This window comes from Chiloscyllium punctatum, chromosome 15 (assembly GCF_047496795.1).
Source record: "Chiloscyllium punctatum isolate Juve2018m chromosome 15, sChiPun1.3, whole genome shotgun sequence".
Taxonomy (NCBI): domain Eukaryota; kingdom Metazoa; phylum Chordata; class Chondrichthyes; order Orectolobiformes; family Hemiscylliidae; genus Chiloscyllium; species Chiloscyllium punctatum.
Genome location: NC_092753.1, coordinates 75,855,307 through 75,875,622, shown reverse-complemented (window position 1 = coordinate 75,875,622; position 20,316 = coordinate 75,855,307). Strand labels below are relative to the sequence as shown.

Below are 20,316 nucleotides of genomic sequence, written 5' to 3'. Positions count from 1 at the left end.
CTGGGCAAACTATTCTACAGTTTGAACAAGATTAATTCTGCAGTTCCCAGATCTGCCTCTAGTTGAAAGGGTTCTGTAATAGAAAGGATACCTTGGTCATAGCGATATATAGCATGGAAACAGACCCTTTGGTCCAACCCGTCCATGCCAACCAGATTTTCCGATCTAATCTAGTCCCACTTGCTAACACCCAGCCCATGTCCTTCCAAACCCTTCCTATTCATTTACCCATCCAGATGCCTTTAAATGTTGTAATTGTACTAGCTTCTACCACTTCCTCTGGCAGCTCATTCCATACATGTACCACCCTCTGCATGAAAAACTTGCCCCTTAGGTGTCTATATCTTTCCTCTCTCACCCTAAACCTATGCCCTCTAGTTCTGGACTCTCTTACCCCAGGGAAAAGAGTTTGTCTAGTTATTCCTATCCATGCCCACATGATTTTTATAAACTTCTATAAGGTCACTCCCTCAGTCTTTGATGCTCCAGGCAAAACAGCCCCAGTCTATCTAACCTCTCCCTATAGCTCAAATCCTCCAACCCTGGCAACATCCTTGTAAATCTTTTCTGAATCCTTTCAAGTTTCACAATATCCTTGCAATAGGAAGGAGACCAGAATTGCACACAATATTCCAACAGTGGTCTAACCAATGTCCTGAACAGCCGCAACATGACCTCCCAACTCCTGTACTCAGTCCTCTGACCAATAAATGAAAGCATACCAAACTGCTTCTTCACTCTCCTATCCACCTGCAACTCTACTTTCAAGGGCCTATGAACCTGCACTCCAATGTCTCTTTGTTCAGCAACACTGCCTAGGACCTATCCATTAAATGTATAAGTCCTGCTGAGATTTGCTTTCCTAAAATGCAGCGCCTCACATTTATTTGAATGAAACTCCATCTGCCACTCCTCAGCCCATTGGCCCATCTGGTCAAGATCCCGTTGTAATCTGAGGTAACCTCCTTCGCTGTCCACCACACCTCCAATTTTGGTGTCATCTGCAAACTTACTAACTATACCTCTTACGCTCCCATCCAAATCATTTATGTAAATGACAAAAAGTAGTGGACCCAGCACTGAACCTTATGGCACTCCACTGGTCACAGGTCTCATTAGACTCCTAGCCTTATCTTTGCTGCAGGCTATGAAGCAACCCTTAAAGGAACACTATAAATGTAGCCCTGTCATTTGAGTGTGTTGTGTTATTTTGGATGCAGGGCAACTGCCATTTTGTGCCATGGGAGTGAGTTCTGTGATCCATCCCAAGAATCCCCACATTCCAACCATCCATTTCAACTATAGATACTTTGAAATTGAAGAAGCAGATGGTAAGTGTCCATTTTAAAATATTTTATATATTCACTGTTAACTTATCTCTTATGTCCTGCCACGTCCAGTCATGAATGGTTTTAACATTTAAACACCTCACTGGAGGAGGAGATTCCATGATTATCCCCAATGCTAGAAGAGCCCAGCACATCAATGCAAAAGAGAGGGCAGAAGCATTTGCAGCAATCTTCAGTCAGAAGTGCTGAGTGGATGATTAATCCGGGCTTCCTTCAGTGGCCCTCGGCATCACAGACATTCAGTCAATCCAATTCATTCCACAAAGAATCAGGAAATGGCTGGAGTCACTGGATAATGCAAAAGCTATGGGCCCTGACTAAATTCTGGCAATAGTATTGAAGATTTGTGCTCCAGAACTTGCCATACCCCTAGCCAAACTGTTTCAGTACAGTTGCAACACTGGTATCTGTCCGACAATATCGAAAATTGTCCAGGTATGCCCTGTACACACAAAGTACTCTTGAACACTGGTACATGTGACAATAAAATCTGACTTAATCTAAAGCCAAACAGGGACTTACTGTCCCACTAGTCTACTCTCTCCTAGCTGATCATCAGTAAAGTTATGGAAGGTGTCATCAACAGTGCTGTCAAGCAGCACCTGCTCAGTGACACCGAGTTTGTGTTCTACCAGGATAACTCCACTCCTGACCTTATTGTAGCCTTGGTTCACACATGGACAAAAGAGCTGAATTCCAGAGGTGAGGTGAGAGTGACAAGCCCTTGACATCAAGGCCACGTTCTGCTGTGTGTAACATTAAGGAATCCTAGCAAACCTTTGATTCAATGAGTATTAGGGGGCAGGTCCTCCGCTGGTGGGAGTCACACCCAACACATAGGAAGATGGTTGTGGTTGTTGGAAGTCAGTCATCTCCACCCCAGGCCATCTCTGCAGGAGTTCCTCAGGGTAGTGTCCTAGACCCAATCATCTTTAGCTGCTTTATCAATCACCTTTTGTACCATCGTAAGGCCAGGAGTGGGGATGTTCCCTGATGATCGCACAAATGTTCAATGCCATTTGTGACCCTTTCCATACTGAAGCAGTCCATGTTCAAGTGCAACAAGATCTAGACAATATCCAGGCTTGGGCTGACAAGTGGCAAGTAACACTCGCACTACACAAAACCCAGGCGATGGCCAGCTCCCATAAGATACTATCTAACTATCACCCATAACATTTAGTGGTCACAGAATCCCTCATTACAAATTATAACTGTGGTTATCACTGTCCAGAAACGTAACTGGACTTCCCTTTATAAATACAGTGGCTAGGAATACTGTGGCAAATTACTCACCACCTGACTCCCCAGAGTCCGTTCACCATCTTCAAGTCAGGAATGTGATAGACTTCTCACTTGCAAGAAACTTGACACCATCCGGGACAAAGTAGCCCATTTGATTGGCACTACATTCACAAGCAGCCATTTCCTCCAGCACCAATACTCAGTAGCAGCAGTGTGTGTGATCTACAAAATGCACTGCAGAGATTCACTAAAGATCCTTTGACAGCACCTTCCAGGCCACAACCACTTCCATCCAGGAGGACAAGGGTAGCAGATACTTGGGCACACCACCTGTAAGTTCCCTCCCAAGTCACTCATATCCTGACTTGGAACTATATCAACGTTCCTTCTCTATGGCTGGCTCAAAATAATGGAATTCCCTCCCAAAGGCTATTGTGGGTTTGACTGCAGCAGTTCAAGAAGGCAGCTCACTCCCATGTTCTGAAGGGTAACTGGAGGAGGGCAATTAATATATGCCAACGAGACACCCATGACCCATTCAGCGATATGGTTCTGTCAATTTTGAATTAATAGGTTGCATTTATGGCTGTAGATTGGGCCAAGAATAGCAAGACATGAAACGTAGGAAGCAGGATTTAATGAGGATGTCAGGATACCAATATCCATTACCACAGATCTCCGAGAATACGGAAGGAGTTAAGCCTCCACTTGGCAGCACAAGTTCTGCCAATGAGGCTTCCAGCTCCATGGGGGTCATTTAACTATGGAGTATCCCCTACTCTGATTGAAAGACTGCCCCAGTGAACTCCATGGAGAGGATGGTAGCAGTAAATTATTCCCATCAATTATTGCTCGAGATTTTTTTCAAAACCCAGTGAGCGTCGTTGGCACAGTTGCATTCCAACTGTCTCTATAGGAATGTGAAGATCAGTAAAGCACAGGATGACATTACATGTTACCTGGGAACAGGGAAAAGTATGGTTATGCTCTAAAAAGGTTCAAATCACATATTGTGTTTCGGGCAGACTGATTTACTGCTATGTTATTCCTCTCCATGGGGTTAAAATAACCACCACCTCCTTGCCCTCAAAACAAAAGCTAACATTTAGTTCTAAGCTTTTCATACTAACATATGAATTGGAAACAAGAGTAGGCCGTTTGGTTCTTCAAGACTGCTGTGCCATTTGATGAGATTGGATTGTGGCATCAACTTTACTTTCCTATCCACATCCTATAATCTTTGACTCTGGATTGACAAGGAAATCAACCTAACTCTGTCTTAACTCTCTTCAGTGACCCTGTCTCCATTGCTGCGTGGTTGTCACAACTGTCAACAGTGCTGCAGTGTTCTCTCTCCAGCACTGCATAGTGTGGGTTTAACCTCAACCTTTCAGACTGGGAGGTGGAAATACTGCATCTTCTGTCATGAAGTAACTGCCCACTTGATGTCACTGCAGTATTTATTCACCAAATTCTAGTCTCTCTTCTCTGAGGCTATCCATTATGGGACTCAGCCCTTTGATCTTTTATCTTAGTGATACAAAAATTACCTCAGTGTCAAAGTAATCTTGTGAATTGAATAGTATTGTAAATATGAAATAAATGTTGTTGTTGTTAGTTAAACATTCTTGTTTAATAGGTCATAAATCTTGGTGGTTTGGTGGGGGCACAGACCTTACTCCGACATACCTGAATAAGGACGATGCTGTCCATTTTCACAAGACTCTCAAGGAGGTCTGTGACAAGCATGATAAAAGTTATTATCCAACTTTTAAAAAATGGTGAGTTGAATGGAATGCAGAAGCTGTTTCATTTATTTTGTTTTAAGGATTGATTTTTTTAGAATCTCATTCAAATCCATTGAAAATGTCTAATTGCTAATGTGCAAAGTTACCGAATGCTGTGAGTATATATACGTAATTATCAAAGCCTATATAAAGTTGGCCATGTGCAAGAGAATACACTCCATCCATGCACTTTCGAGATCAGCCTCAGGTCTGATTTTCTTCCAGGCAGAAGTGGATACTGCAGATACTAATTTTGACCCTGATTTTCTTTCCCCTCTTTAATTGACAGGACGTGTTGGATTGTGCTGTCCTTCACAATAGATGGGCAATTTCTATTATAGCACCTCGCAGGTTTTTTTGTTACTCATGGGATGGTCTATGTTCCTGTACTCTGCGGTTAACCAGAATTTGGTGTAACATAGTGGAGTGACTGTGGGGGATTGCATTAAGTAAGAATGTTGAAGATACAGTCATTTGAGTTTTTACAAAGGTGGAAAAGACAGAAAGTCATAGAATTAAGAGGTTCATAGAGTCCCTACAGTATGGAAACAGGCCACTTGGCTCATTGAGTTCACACCGACCCTCTGAAGAGCATCCCAACTAGACCCACCCTGTACCCTATCCCAATAACCCTGCATTTCCCATGGTTCATCCACCAAGCCTGTACATCCCTGGACACCATAGGCAATTTAGCATGGCCAATCCACCGAGCCTGCACATTGGCAGGAAACCGGCGCATTCAGAGGAAAGACACAGCAAATGTGCAAACTCCACAGTCGCCTAAGGGTGGAGTTGAACCCAGGTCTGTGTGTAGCAGCAGTGCTAAGCACTGAGCCACCATGCTGCCCAATGGCACATGCCAACAAACTGGATATCTCTACTAGTGCTAAGAGTGGGAGGGTACGAAAACATCTTAGAGAAGAAACTGGTAGGTAAACATGAGGAAAATAGAAACCCATTGTGGAGGGGTGAAAAGGCGCTCCAGTTATTTGGTTAGAATACAAGTGCCTTTAAGGGTGTATGTTTGATGGCTTTTTGATCTTCGGACAAATATTTAAATTTTCTTTGACTTGGTCATGTTATGTTTCAAACTGAGTCACCCTGTTAAAGCTGAAAAGAAAAGGTTGGGGTAAAGGAAGTTGGAAAGAAAGTTCCACTTTGTGTTTCACTGCACTTGTTTGAAAGTTCTGTTAGATTTACAATTTTTAAAACTGAGCATTCTTGACCATTCTTTCTATCGTTCTATCCAGGCTACTGTTTTCTGATTATTTTCGCTTTGTTTCCTAAAAAAGCTGCTGTTTTTCTATGATTGCACACTGGGGAAGGTTTGGCTAACCTCGCTGGAAGTTGCAGCTGGACACACTGATAAGAGTCAGTTGAATGACTGATCATTTTTGTGACTTGTAAGATTATGCCTGAACTTTGTGTGTGAAACCAGATCGCAGTGACTTTGGACTGGGGAGTTCTTATCAAGGGTACACAAAGGAATTAGTGTGATTCCTGGCATTTTTGTCAAATACTTGTCATTGTGGAATGGGTCGGTTCACTCAGTTCAAACCTGGTTTACAATAACCAGTGACAAATCTGTTGGATGATTTTTTTTTGTGCATCCCATTGTCTTCAAAACCTGGAATATACTCCAAAGTCAAGATTGTGTCATCCAACTGGAAAAGTTGACAAGAGTTTCATACTGTCAAGTCTCTGCTCTCTCCTGTGTTTTCTCCAAATTCGACTGTCATTATTGATGGCTGCAGGAAAACACATAATAAAATGCTGGGGAATTCCATGCAAGTAAAGCAGACCTATTACCCAGTGTGCCATTTTCTACAATTTCCTTTTTTGTAGCAGTGTTTCTTCCTCTTTTTGTATAAGAAAGCTACTAAGGTGATAGTGGAAAGCAGTTTAAGAGCCTAATCTTAGTTTGACTTGTCTCTGATTGTTACAATTGCAATAATAACTGCCTTTGTGAAATTTGCTGTTGATTTGGTATTTTTGTCCCAAACTATTTTAGGAGAGATTGCAGTAGCTTTCCCATTGGAAACATCTGTGTATCTTTGTACTTTTTGACTTAGCTGAATAGCAGTAAGAGTGGGTTGAGGATCTGGTCAACCAATGCTGGGAATATATGGGACTGTCCTTGCACTAAAACAGGCAGAAATACACAGGTCGGCATTTTTATTAAAGAAACTGTGGTTGTGAAGTATTTTATATTATGGTTATATAACCACAAGAGAAATCGGCAGAGTTATGCCATTCATCCCATTGAGTATGCATTAGCATTTGATTATGGCAGTCTGTTTCTCGACCCCATTTTCCTGTCTTCTCCCTATAACCCTTGACCTCTTAGTAATCAAGAACCTATCTACCTCTGTCTTGAAGACACTCAGTGACTTGTTGCTGCAGAAGGTTGTGGAGGCCAAGTTCTGCAGATTTACCACATTCCGGTTGACAAAATTCCAACTTATCTCAGTTCTAAAGGGTCAACGCTTCACTCTGAGGTTTTGCCGTCAGGTCCTAGTCTCTAGTGGAGACATCTTGTGCATATCACTTTATCCAGGCCTCTTGGTATTCTGTAGGTTTCAGTGGATTCCCCCTCATCCTTCTGAACTCCATTTAGAACAGACCCAGAGCCTTCAATCGTTCCTCATGACAAAACCTTAATTTCCAGCATCATTCTTGTGAATCTCCTCTGGGGCCAGTGCATCCTCCTTTAGAAACAGGGCCCAAAACTGCTCTCAGTATTCCAAACGTAGTCTCACTAGTGCCTTAAACAGCCTAAACAGGGAATCTGTGCTCTTGTGTTCTAGCCCTCTTGCAATGAATGTTATCATTGCATTTGCCTTCCTAACTGCAACTGAATCTGCATATTAATGTTAAAATAATTCTGAATTAGGATTCCTAAGTCCTTTTGTGCGTTAGATTTCTGAAGCCTTTTCCCATTTGGAAAATAGTCTGTGCCTCTTTCTTCCTAACAAAGTGTATATCCTCATCCCATCCCACATTGTATTCCGTTTACTACTTCTTTGCCCACTCTCTAGCCTGTCCAAGTCCTTCTGCAGCCTTTCCTGTTCCTAATCACTGCCTGCCCCTCCACCTATCTTGTGTCATCTACAAACTGAGCAACTTAGATCCACTTGTAACAAACTTCATTCTATAGTTTTTCAACCATAATATGGGTACAATAGCTTCAGTGCTATAAATTTAAAGTATGTCCCGTCAATGAGGAATTTAGGAGAATTGACTTTACACACAAAGTGGAACACATCATCATGTGAAATGGTTGGGGCAAGCTCAATAAGTACATGAGGGGACAAGGAATAGGATGATATGAGTAATGTGAGAAGACACTGGAGCATTGTTCTGTGTGGATAGTAAAGACCATTTGAAGATCTGGACCCCTGGGGGTGGGGGGGTCGGGGGAGGTGTGGTGGGGGGTATCTCTGTTCCATGATTGGTCAATAAGCACTCACAATCAGTCTGGTTCTTTAAGACTTCATTCTTTGTTTCTTCATACAGATGGGTACGGAGCGGTCTGAAAACACATAATTCTGTATTCCTCGGAGGAGCTGCCCACATGGTTTAAAACAGACATTTTCATACTTAAAGAAGGTTACAGGCCATAATCACATAGTACATTCAAACAATTACCAATCAATATACAATATTGCTTTATTTGACAGTTACTCAGTCCAATGATATTTCCTGGGAACCAATTTGATTTTCCAACACTTAGGCCATCTTTATCTCACTAACTAAGCCATTGCACCTGCACCCGAAAGTCAGTCAGGATGGCTGACATATTGAAGGAAAATTTAGAAATTTACATTAATACATATTTTAACATTTTTATTTATATATTCCTTCCATTCTCCCAAATAAAGGTGTGATGATTATTTTGTCATCAAACATCGTGGGGAGCGGAGAGGAGTGGGAGGCATATTTTTTGATGATTTGAATTCACCCTCAGCAGAAGGGCTGTTCGAATTTGTCCGAAGCTGTGCTAAGGCTGTGGTTCCTTGCTACATTCCTATTGTGTGGAAGCATCTCCATGATTCATATACAGCAGAAGAAAAAGCCTGGCAGCAACTTCGGAGAGGCAGGTGAGTTGAATGCAATCCAAAAGAAAATGATCAGTTTCCAGAAACTGATCATTTATTCGCTCCATGCTAATTTAAGAATAAGTTTATTCTCCACTGGTATGCTGGAAGATTTAAAAAAAATTTAAATTGTCCTTCCAAGTTTTATATCTTTCACAGCCACCGAGAACTATTGTCCAAGCAACTACTACATAAGAAATGGAAGTGCTATGAATATGTTTTAAGTTCCCTCAATTATTTCAGTAGAGTCTTTAGTAACAAGTCTACAGTTAACAATTGTTTTTTTTTGACAGGAAAATTAAACCTCATACTTTTCTTTTTTCTATGTGAAACCAACTCCTCATGCAGCTTCATCAAAAGCTTCTATGCAAGGAAGCTGATGAGTATTGCAAGCTTCACACTCAAGCTCAAATCCAAAGAGGGAAATGAAAAGTCTTTTAGAAAGTAGAATCATTAATGTTTATTTTAGTCCCTTGAGCCTGAAGATAGAGCAGGAGGAAGCAAGTTTAAAATAGGGAGAGTTACTAGTTTCTCTATTCATGTCTCACCCAGTATCAATTCCAGGTTTCAGAAGGGAATGAAAATGCTTGCTATAGGGAGCCAAGGGGCATGACAAATATGCATGGTGAGGTTCTATTGTACAATTAGAACCTTGATGTGATTTTTTTTTTAAACATGAGGCACATCTTTTGGTACAAGCCTTTCCACTGAGATTCTTCTGATGTAAGACAGCCATTCACCCAAAGTTATTCACGAGTGATGATTTACAAGAGAGGCATTGGCACAGTTGTATCGCATATTGTCATCTAACAGTCAGCCAGACAAATGCGGCACTGCCAGTGTGTTCAATTCCATTCTTCTAGTACCCTTCATCATAGTTTTGTTTTTTTCATATCTTTGTTTAATTCTCATGTTGTTAATTTATTTTTGTGGTACATACCTGTTGAACATGCACACTCTTTTTTTTCCATTATCTTAATTGTCTTACTGCACAGAAGAATCACTTTTTTACCCTGTCCAGCATTGCGAGCAGAATTCTGAGTCTTTCAGTCATACTTTTACCACTTTCACAGAGCCTCTAGCTCTTTGGCTGCCTGACTGCCACTACAGCCCTGTTTCTGCAAACCAGTCAGCCTCCACTGGGCCAATGCTATGTCTTCACAGTTCCTTCACAAACCAAAATCTGGTATAAATACTACCAAAATGTGTTCTAACATAATGGCATGTGGCATCTTCTGGAATACTTGACAAAATAGTGTGAGAAACCGCTTTCTACTTAACATATTTCTCCTATCATAGTTTTTTAAAAATCTCATGAGAATATGGATTGCTTTTGACCCTCAGGATTCTGAAAAGTTAATGGAACACTATCCTTTGTTATGAGAGGAATTGAATGTTGAAGTAAGAATGTTGTGCTTCAGCTATGATTTGGAGGTGCCAGTATTGGATTGGGGTGTACAAAGTTAAAAATCACACAACACCAGATTATAGGAGAAAGTGAGGACTGCAGATGCTGGAGATCAGAGCTGAAAAATGTGTTGCTTGAAAAGTGCAGCAGGTCAGGCAGCATCCAAGGAGCAGGAGAATCGACGTTTTGGGCATAAACCCTTCTTCAGGAATGAGGAAGGTGTGCCAAGCAGGCCAAGATAAAAGGTAGGGAGGAGGGACTTGGGGAGGGGTGTTGGGAATGCAATAGGTGGACGTAGGTTAAGGTGAGGGTGATAGGCCGGAGAGGGGGTGGGGGCGGAGAGGTCAGGAAGAAGATTACAGGTCACTAAGGCGGTGCTGAGTCCGAGGGTTGAGACTGTGATATGGTGGGGGGGAGGGGAAATGAAGCTGGAGAAATCTGCACTCGTCCCTTATGGTTGGAGGATTCCTAGGCGGAAGATGAAGCGCTCTTCCTCCAGGCGTCGTGTTGGCATGGTCTGGCGATGGAGGAGGCCAAGGACCTGCATGTCCTTGGCGGAGTGGGAGGGGGAGTGAAAGTGTTCAGCCACGGGGCGGTTGGGTTGGTTGGTGCGGGTGTCCCAGAGGTGTTCTCTGAAATGATCCGCAAGTAGGCGGCCTGTCTCCCCAATGTAGAGGAGGCCACATCGGGTGCAGTGGATGCAGTAAATGATGTGTGTGGAGGTGCAGGTGAATTTGTAACGGATATGGAAGGATCCCTTGGGGCCTTGGAAGTGAGGGGGGAGGTGTGGGCGCAAGTTATGCATTTCTTGCGGTTGCAGGGGAAGGTGCCGGGAGTGGAAGTTGGGTTGGTGGGGGGGTGTGGACCTGATGAGGGAGTCGCGGAGGGAGTGGTCTTTCCGGAACACTGATAACGGAGGGGAGGAAAATCTATCCTTGGTGGTGGGGTCTGTTTGGAGGTGGCGGAAATGACGAAGTATGATACGATGTATCTGGAGGTTGGTGGGGTGGTAGGTGAGGACCAGTGCCGATACAGTCATCGATGTAGCGGAGAAAAAGGTGGGAGGTGGTGCCAGTGTAGCTGCGGAAGATGGACTGTTCCACATATCCTATGAAGAGGCAGGCATAGCTGGGGCCCATGCGGATGCCCATGACTACTCCTTAGGTTTGGAGGAAGTGGGAGGATTGGAAAGAGAAGTTGTTCAGAATGAGGACCAGTTCAGTCAGTTGAAGGAGGGTGTCAGTGGAAGGGTACTGGTTGGTTTGGTGGGAAAGGAAGAAGCAGAGGGTATCGGCGCTACCTCTTGCTCCCACGAAGAAGTTGAACAGTTCATCCACTTTACTAACACCTTCCACCCCAACCTCAAATTTACCTGGACCATCTCAGAGTCCTCCCTCCCCTTCCTAGACCTCTCCATTTCTATCTTGGGCGACCAACTCAACACGGACATTTACTATAAACCGACCGACTCCCTCAGCTAACTAGATTACACCTCCTCCCACCTGCCCCCTGTAAAAACGTCATCCCATATTCCCAATTCCTTTGCCTCCGCTGCATCTGCTCCCAGGAGGACCAATTCCAATACCGAACAACCCAGATGGCCTCCTTCTTCAAAGACCTCCATCTCCCCTCAGACATGGTTGAAGATGCTCTCCACTGCAACTCCTCCGCCCTTGAACCCCGCCCCTCCAATCGCCACCAGGACAGAACCCCACTGGTCCTCGCCTACCACCCCACCAACCTCCAGATACATCGTATCATCTTTCGTCATTTCCGCTACCTCCAAACAGACCCCACCACCAAGGATATATTTCCCTCCCCTCCCCTATCAGTGTTCCGGAAAGACTACTCCCTCCACGACTCCCTCGTCAGGTCCACACCCCCCACCAACCCAACCTCCACTCCCGGTACCTTCCCCTGCAACTGCAAGAAATGCAAAACTTGCGCCCACACCTCCCCCCTCACTTCCCTCCAATGCCCCAAGGGATCCTTCCATATCCATCACAATTTCACCTGCACCTCCACACACACACATCATTTACTGCATCCGCTGCACCCGATGTGGCCCCCTCTACATTGGGGAGACAGGCCGCCTACTTGCAGAATGTTTCAGGGAACACCTCTGGGACACCCGCACCAACCAACCCAACCGCCCCGTGACTGAACACTTTAACTCCCCCTTCCACTCCGCCAGGGACCTTCATGTCTTTGGCCTCCTTCATCGCCAGACCATGGCAACACGATGCCTGGAGGAAGAGCGCCTCATCTTCTGCCTAGGAACCCTCCAACCACAAGGGATGAATGCAGATTTCTCCAGTTTTCTCATTTCCCCTCCGCCGCCTCCCCCCCCCCACCTTATCTCAGTCTCAACCCTCGGACTCATCACCGCCATCTTGACCTGCAATCTTCTTCCCGACCTCTCCGCCCCCACCCTCACTTTAACCTCCTTCCACCTATCGCATTCCCAACGCCCCTCCCCCAAGTCCCTCCTCCCTACCTTTTACCTTAGCCTGCTTGGCACACCCTCCTCATTCCTGAAGAAGGGCTTATGCCCTTGGGTGCTTATGCCCTGCTCCTTGGATGCTGCCTGACCTGCTGCGCTTTTCTAGCAACACATTTTTCAACACCAGATTATAGTCGAACAGCTTTATTTGGAAGTACTAGCTTTCGGAGTTCTGCTCCTTCTTCAATTGTTGAAGGAGTGGCGCTCCGAAAGCTTGTGCTTCCAAATAAACTTGTTGGACTATAACCAGGTGTGTGATTTTTTTTTTAAACTTTGTGCTTCAGTTATACAGGGAAGTGGTGGGGTCACATTATGTGAAACGTTGGTCTCCATATCTGAGGGAAAATGTTAATGCGTTGGAGGCGTTTCAGAGGAGGTTTACTAGATTGATATCTGGAATGAGCAGGTTGTTTGAGGAAAGGTTAAACCGTTTCCACAAGTGTTTAAAAATGGAGTTACCCTTTTAGGCCAGATAAGGAGATTTTGTTTCTGAGGATTGTGTGACTTTGGAGCTCTGCCAGAGAAATCCATGAAGGTGTGTTTATTGAATATTTTTAAGGGGAAAGGTTGATAACTTCTTGTTGGGCAGGGAAATCAAATGATTTCAGGACAGATGGAATGTGGAATTCAAAACACAAACCAATCAACCACGACCGTATTAAACAGTGGAGCAGGTTTGAGGGGTCAAATAACCTTTTTTCTGTTTTTAATTTGTATGTCTCTTAAGAATCTGATATGCTCCAATAAGACCATCTCTGTCATTCTTCTAAATTCCAGTGGGTAGAGTCCCAACTTGTTGAACCTTAGCTCATAAGACAATCTCTCCATACCAGGATATCTCTCCTCCCTGAGAGAACCTTCTCTGAACTGCCTCCACTGAAATGAGATATTTCCTTAAATAAAGGGACTAAAACTACTCACTGTACTCCAGATGTGGTCTCACCAATAAGACTTCACTGCTCTTATTCTTCCAAGGGTGAAATTCCATTAACCTTCCTAATTAACTGCTCAGTCTCTGGTAAATGTATTGTGCAGAAGTTTACATGTGACCTGAACTACATCTGGCCAATAATTGAGGCCTAATTTAATAATGAACATTTTCTCCTTTTTGGAAATGTGTTTGCAGTTCAAAAATAAATTGCTGATGTGAGAGCTTTCCAAAGTTTTTTAATGGTTGATAATACGTGCCATTTCCCATAATGTAAGGAGTTAATATTCCATTTCTGTTTACAATTCACTGAGTCCCATCAGCAGCCCTTAAGTTTAATTGACATTAATTTTAAACAGTTCTTGCATAATAAGGATTGATCTCTGTGCTTCTACAAAGTTTTAGTCTATTCCTTCTCATGCTGGTGTAAAACTAAGCAATCATACAATTTACATGATTACCTACTAATCGTTGCAAAGTCTGCCCCAGGCCAAATTTAAAGGGATGAGCACTTGATTATAAGTGGTTGCTTCTGGTGGCACGTATAGGTTTTAGTTATTTTTATAGTGTTTCTGAATGGATTTCAAGTGTGAGAGAAGGAACAATGGCGGATAAAAATGAAACAAAAGCTAGGATGAAAAAAAACAAGATAGATTTGTTGGGGAGGGGGTGGGTGTGGTGGAATTATAAGTATCGAGTGCTACTTGATAGCTGGTAAATCAAGCACCTGGCTGCTCAAGATGGGTGTGAAGAGAATGTCCTGTTTGCAACTTTATGCATCTCCTCCATAGAGAAACAGTGCATTAATCCTGGCATTTGGTCGTGATTAGGGTTATTTCAGTGTGAACAACCAACAAGACATGAAAACATTGACCTCTGTAAACTTGCTTTGGAGCAAGAATCAAATTAATCCAAATATTTGGTACCTCGGGGAATGCTGCAGAAGTACTAAGTTCTACCTGATCTCTATGGTTGATAGAGTATTCCATGGCAGTATTTTAAAGAGATGCTGGGGTGTTATCCCCAGTATCCTGGATAATATTTAGTCTTCAGTCACCATCAGATTACCTGGTCATTATCACGTTGCTGCTGATAGGACAAGGTTGTGTGCAAGTTATCTGCCATATTTCCTGCTTTCCCACAGTGACTGCACCTTCAAAATGTACTTGAGGGAAAAGAGCTTTGAGGCACCTGATTGTGACGAAGGTGTTATACAAATACAAGTCCTATTTTTAAAAGAAACAACTTATGAACAGCCTGCATGTGTTTTAAGCTGCCATGCAGCAATCATAGAAAGAACATCAAAATAAAACAAAGACCTGCAGATGCTGGAGATTTGAATCATAAAAAGGAATGGGTGGAGAAACTCAGTAGTTTCTCAGCAATAGCATCTGTGGAGCGAAAGCAGAGTTAGCATTTTGAGACCACTGACCCTTTGTTAGAATTCAAAATGTTAACTCTGCTCTTTTCCCACAGATGATGCTAGACCTGCTGAGTTTGTCCAGCAATTCCTGTTTTTGGAAGCGGGGACATTGTTGCAAAAAGCAGCTTAATCTCGGCTGAAAAGCAATTTTTTGGCACAATCCAACCTGACCATGGTCTACAATGTGTTCTGTGGTACATAACCCTCCTCTCTATGCCTTCTCTGTTTTTCTTCATAGTACTGTAAACCTTTTTCTGTCTTGTGCACATTTGTTCTATTATATTCAGTCCTAAAGGGAAAGCTACAAAATATTCCAATAGGTGGCACTATTTGTCAATCATTTAAGCAGAGTTTCACATTGCTATTTTCCAAGATCCACAGAGAGTTTGAATTTATTTAACTCATTACTTAACCTGGAACTCCAATAATAGAATTGTTTCAAATCCTAGTCTCATCTATCAGCAGTGAAAGCAGAGAGGCAGAAAGAAGTAGTTCAAACTAATGCTTGTTTATTTTCAGCACACTTGTTATAAATTTACCATGCGTTATCATAGATTCTAGTTCTGTTACATTTACACCAAGGTAAAGCTAGTTTTGCATTTTGCTGCAATCTGGCATTACCTTGACCCATAAAAGCAAAAATATTTTGGATGCTGGAAATTTAAAGTTCAAACAAAATGTTGGAAATATTCAACAGATCAGACAACATCTGTGGACTGAAACAGTTAATGTTTTCAGTCAGTGATCCTTCATCTGAAACATTAACTCTGTTTCTCTCTCTGATGCTTCCAGGCCTGCTGAGTATTTCTTACACTTCCTGTCCTCCTGACCATGATGTAAATGATACTAGCTGTTCAGCCGTCCTTGCCAACAGTGTTGGCTCTCTTTTTTTATTTCTTTGTGATTTCTCTTTCAGATATGTAGAGTTCAATTTAGTTTACGATCGAGGAACAAAATTTGGTCTTGCAACTCCAGGATCTAGGATAGAAAGTATTCTGATGTCTCTCCCACTGACTGCTAGGTAAGGGGCCAGCAAGATTATCTCACACTTTCACCATTACCTGTGCATTTACTTTTTGGTTTTATACTGAAATGTGACATTTAATTAAGCTAAGTGGTTTGAGTGATACTAATGGATTAAGTGAAGTTGTACAGTATTTAATTAATCATCATAGCGTAATTTATATTAAATTCTTAGCTAATAATTCAAAATAATTATTTCTAAGATATGAAACAAATGTATGCCAGCATTGCTATTATTCCCTATAGTCTGGGACAAAGCTGCTCCTTTAACAAAGTTATGTTGTCCTTGGTTTTTATTTCGGGGGTAGCAAATAAACACAGGTTCCGAAAAGTCTGGGCTTGGATGGGTTTAGGGCCAATTTGATTATAGCTAACAGATACTGCCTCAGGAAAAAGGCTTTCAAGTTTTTGGGCAAAAGAAACAGATTGAAAGGGGAGGGGACAGTTCTCCCAGCTCGGCTTTCCTCTGGTTTGATTTGATTTTTTTGGCAGTCTGTCTGTTCACTTAAAGTTGTAAAGCTGCTGGACCCAGGGAAGCAGGTCCAGGCTGATTCTCCCTCTCTCTGACATCGCCTGTAAGGCCCTGGGTTTGATTGTATCTTTTGTGCCAAGAGATGTATGGGGATTGTTGTAATTATTTGGAACAGCATCATTAATGAGTTTTGAGAAGATTTGTAGCTCAGGTTGAGGTTCTGGATGTAGGTTTGCTCGCTGAGCTGGGAGGTTCATGTTCAGATGTTTCATCACCATACTGGGTAACATCTTCAGTGAGCCTCAGGAGGCTCACTGAAGAGGTTACCTAGTGTGGTGACAAAACTTCTGAAAATGAACCTTCCAGCTCAGCGATCAAACCTGCATTCAGAATAGCATCATTACATTGGGATAATCTGTTGGATTTTCGGACAGGTTGAGTTATTTAGTATGCTGTTCTCTTTTGCTTGTGTTTCATTTGGTAATCTTGCAAATAAATTCAGTTTTGTTTAAAACAAAGTGGTTGACCAGCTGCATCCCTTCGGGAATATTTGCTCTGCACCTGCGTAAAACAGCTAGCAAAGTCAGGGTCTTGCCTACTGAATGTTTTGAGGGGGTCTGGCCTAGTCCATAACATGTGTAACCACTATTCTATTTGATAGGCTGAAGCGAAATATGGTCTTTACATTTCTAACTCTGAAATCCCATTCTTCAAAATACATCCAATAATGTAGTCCAAATAGGTTTCCTTTTGCTAGCAATGCCATGTAGCCTCTCTCTTTTTCTCTTTTTGGTACTTTCCCTCGTGTCCTCTTTGCATTGAGGACTTCAAGTTGCTTTTATCTAATGGTTAACTCATGTTCTCCAGTTTTGCTGATATGACAGTAATATGCTGTTTTTGTCAATGGAGAGGCCAGACAAATAAGGTCTCCGATGGATAACTGATTTCTAATTTGAAAGCAAACTGCTATTGAATTTCAGTGCGATATGTAGGCCAGGCAAGGAATCAAAAACAAATCCAGAAAGTCAAAAGAACATATTACATGTGAATGAATGATTTATGAACGATTTGATTATCACGTATATCTTACAACAAGAAGAACAGTGAAAAGCTTTTTCAATTTTGCCATGATCTTGGTGCCATTTTGAATACTTTAATAGTAAGAAAATAAAAGAATGCAAGGATCAAGATTTCTTATGTTTTGATTTAGCACTTAAGCCACCATTAACAGAGAGAGATTCAGTCACAATCTAAGAGCAAGAAATTGTACTTTTAATCCCATTTGTCACTTTTTTTTTGCAATATTGGTTTTAAGATCGCTGCTGAAATAATGGTATTTAAGTTCAAATCCACAAGAATTTCAGATAAAGCAGTACAACTGTCAAAAGGTTATTGTTGGTAATGTTTAACTTTTACCATTATCTTCACAAAAGCAGGCTGTCACTGTCTGGTTTTCCATTCAAACAATTAAGCAGTGTGAAATTGTTTTGCAAAAGTATCCTTTAAAAATAAATGATCTACAAATCCATTACAAATCAGCTCAAGTCGAGCATTTCAGAAAATACAAACAATAAATCAAATGGTATAAAATTTCTGTACTTGAACAATACGTATGGCATGAACTCATCAATAAAATTGTTCTTTGAAGTTTACATAATCCTTTTAATGATGAAGCGTTAATTACTGTCACAACTTCTCATACTGAAAATTTAAGTATTGCAAGAACAAAGTCCAATCTTCTGGTGGTAATTGCGTTCTAACTTGTCATTTTTTTCCCAACTTAGTCAATTTTCATCTTTTATCTATTAATTTTTCTTGATGTATCTGATTTGGAATTGATTTCATGCTGTTTCCTCGTCCAGACCAGATACAGTCCATTTCATAATCCTTCAATCTGGTTAAAAAGGCACACCTGCAGAGGTGTTGCCATATCTCACTTTCAGCATCAGACAACAACTTGGGATCAAACAACTGGGGAGGGTTTAACCCTGGCAGGTTCTTTCACTAGCTATACGAGTTCTGGGTCGTGAGTGACTGCTGGTTCAACCATACCTATGTACATCGATACAATGAAGGCACAAAGTTTGATTATATTGCTGAGATTCTTTTTCAATGTTGGGATTAATTCATGGTCCATGTTTGCTTCTGTTTTGCAGATGGGAATACATGCATAATCCAGCCAAGGGCACAAGAGAGGCAGAAATTATGAATGTCCTGAGGAATCCCAAAGACTGGGTCCATTAATTCAGATAATCAAGACTGCCCCACGTTTAACCTAAAATTAGAAGATTTTTCATTTTCTTCTGTAAAATATTGAAGATATGTGCAACATTGAGCTTAACACAGTGACTATATAATCATTGGGTTTTTTTGTTCTATGTGTTAGAATTGTTTCCAGGAGAATTTGATCACTTTTAAACAGTGTACACAATTGAACTCCATAAAGGTATGTACAGTGTTTTCTTTTGGTTAACTACTTTTCAGCTACCTTGGAGTTTACAAAACCAGTTTTTGATGACGCCCTAAACAGAAAATGAGCAACAGATTTTTAGCTGTCTTCATTGGAAGGCTACGGTAAAAAGAGTCATATCTCAGCCATTCATTAAAAGTCTTTGATTGTGGTGTACATTCTGCCTTGGTGCAGACTTCAGTTGCAATCGATTGTGCCACCCTTACAGAATTTTTTTGTATATTGTATGTTTGTCATTTTTTAAAAGCATGTGACCTATCTTTTTATAACAATAACTTTGAAAGTCAAAGTCAATTTTTGACTAAAATGCTAATGTGTTTCTCAAAGAATGTTTCCTTTATATTTAGATGTGATGTCCTTTTTTTTTCAAGCAACATTAGAGACACAGTTTGTATTTATATAAAAAAAATTGCAATGGACAAAGTGGAAATTATTTACTTTCAGTACAGGATAAGTGGAGATTCAAAGATTTTATACTCTAGAATCATTGAAATAAAATTACAGTAAAAATTATAAGTGGCATTATTTCTGAAGCATCGTCTCATGTGCTTTTTTCACCTTTTTTGGATTTACTGATCTATTGAATGGTATCTGACTGAAATGTTAAATATTTCACTGTTCCTAAAAGTCAGTAACTTTTCCTACTTGGATATTACTCACTGAATGTAATAAACTGAGTCATTCTGATTTCTTCCTTTTTTCATGTCTTGTGATTTCTTCAGGGCTTGTGAATTTACAAATAAAATGCTATTTTACTTGATCAGATTCAAGGCTTAAATAGAAAAGGCTGAGCTGGTTTGGCAGCATCTGTCAGAGAGAAATCAGAGTTAATATTTCAGGTTGAGTGATCCTTCCTCAGCAGGAAAGGTCACTTAACACAAAACATTAACTCTGATTTCTCTCCACAGATGCTGCCAGACCAGCTCAGCTTTTCCCGCAATTTCTGGCTTTTTTTTTTGTCTGATTTACAGCATCCGTCCGCAGTTCTTTTGGTTTTTATTAAGGCTTAAATTATTAGCCTGAGATCATTAATTGGGCAAGTTTGTTCTGCTTTTGTATGTTTTGGTTATATGTTACTTTGTTTTCTGATCTGCGTGTCCTGAATATAGAAAATTTTGTATTTTGTCCAATCTGATTATAGTAGTCTACTTGAAGTGGCCAATAAAACATCTGTGTTAATAGATAATTCTTGTGTAATAGTGCTGTCTCCCATTTTGAGGAAAAATAGGTCTGAAAGAATTAAAACCAGAATTACATTTTATCCACATCACAAATTACGTTAAAAGGCAAGTTTATTCGATAGAATTATCCAAAATGCTAAACATATATTTGCACACTTATTTTACTTATTGTTCCTTGCTTCCTTCCACTTATACATTATTCCTAGTAATTGTTTAAATGAAGTTTACTTTTATATTTTGTGTTAAGGAGATTGAGGCATGATTTAGCTTTTAGAGTCATAGGGATGTACAGTATGGAAACAGACCCTTCAGTCCAACCCGTCCATGCTGACCAGATATCCCAACCCAATCTAGTCCCACCTGCCAGTACCCGGCCCATATCCCTCCAAACCCTTCCTATTCATATACCCATCCAAATGCCTCTTAAATG

General features: G+C 41.3%; 1 protein-coding gene across 1 annotated transcript in view; it reads left to right on the top strand.

Annotated features, from left to right (window-relative positions):
- Positions 1–19,396, top strand: part of cpox (coproporphyrinogen oxidase) — a 28,243-nt gene extending 8,847 nt beyond the window's left edge. Inside the window, exons 3-7 of the mRNA XM_072585497.1 lie at positions 1,221–1,331; positions 4,234–4,375; positions 8,263–8,481; positions 15,657–15,761; positions 18,392–19,396. Of these exons, the coding sequence (XP_072441598.1) occupies positions 1,221–1,331; positions 4,234–4,375; positions 8,263–8,481; positions 15,657–15,761; positions 18,392–18,479 (665 nt within the window). The 3' untranslated portion in view covers positions 18,480–19,396. The remainder of the gene's footprint in view (positions 1–1,220; positions 1,332–4,233; positions 4,376–8,262; positions 8,482–15,656; positions 15,762–18,391) is intronic.
- Positions 19,397–20,316: the final 920 nt, after the last annotated feature.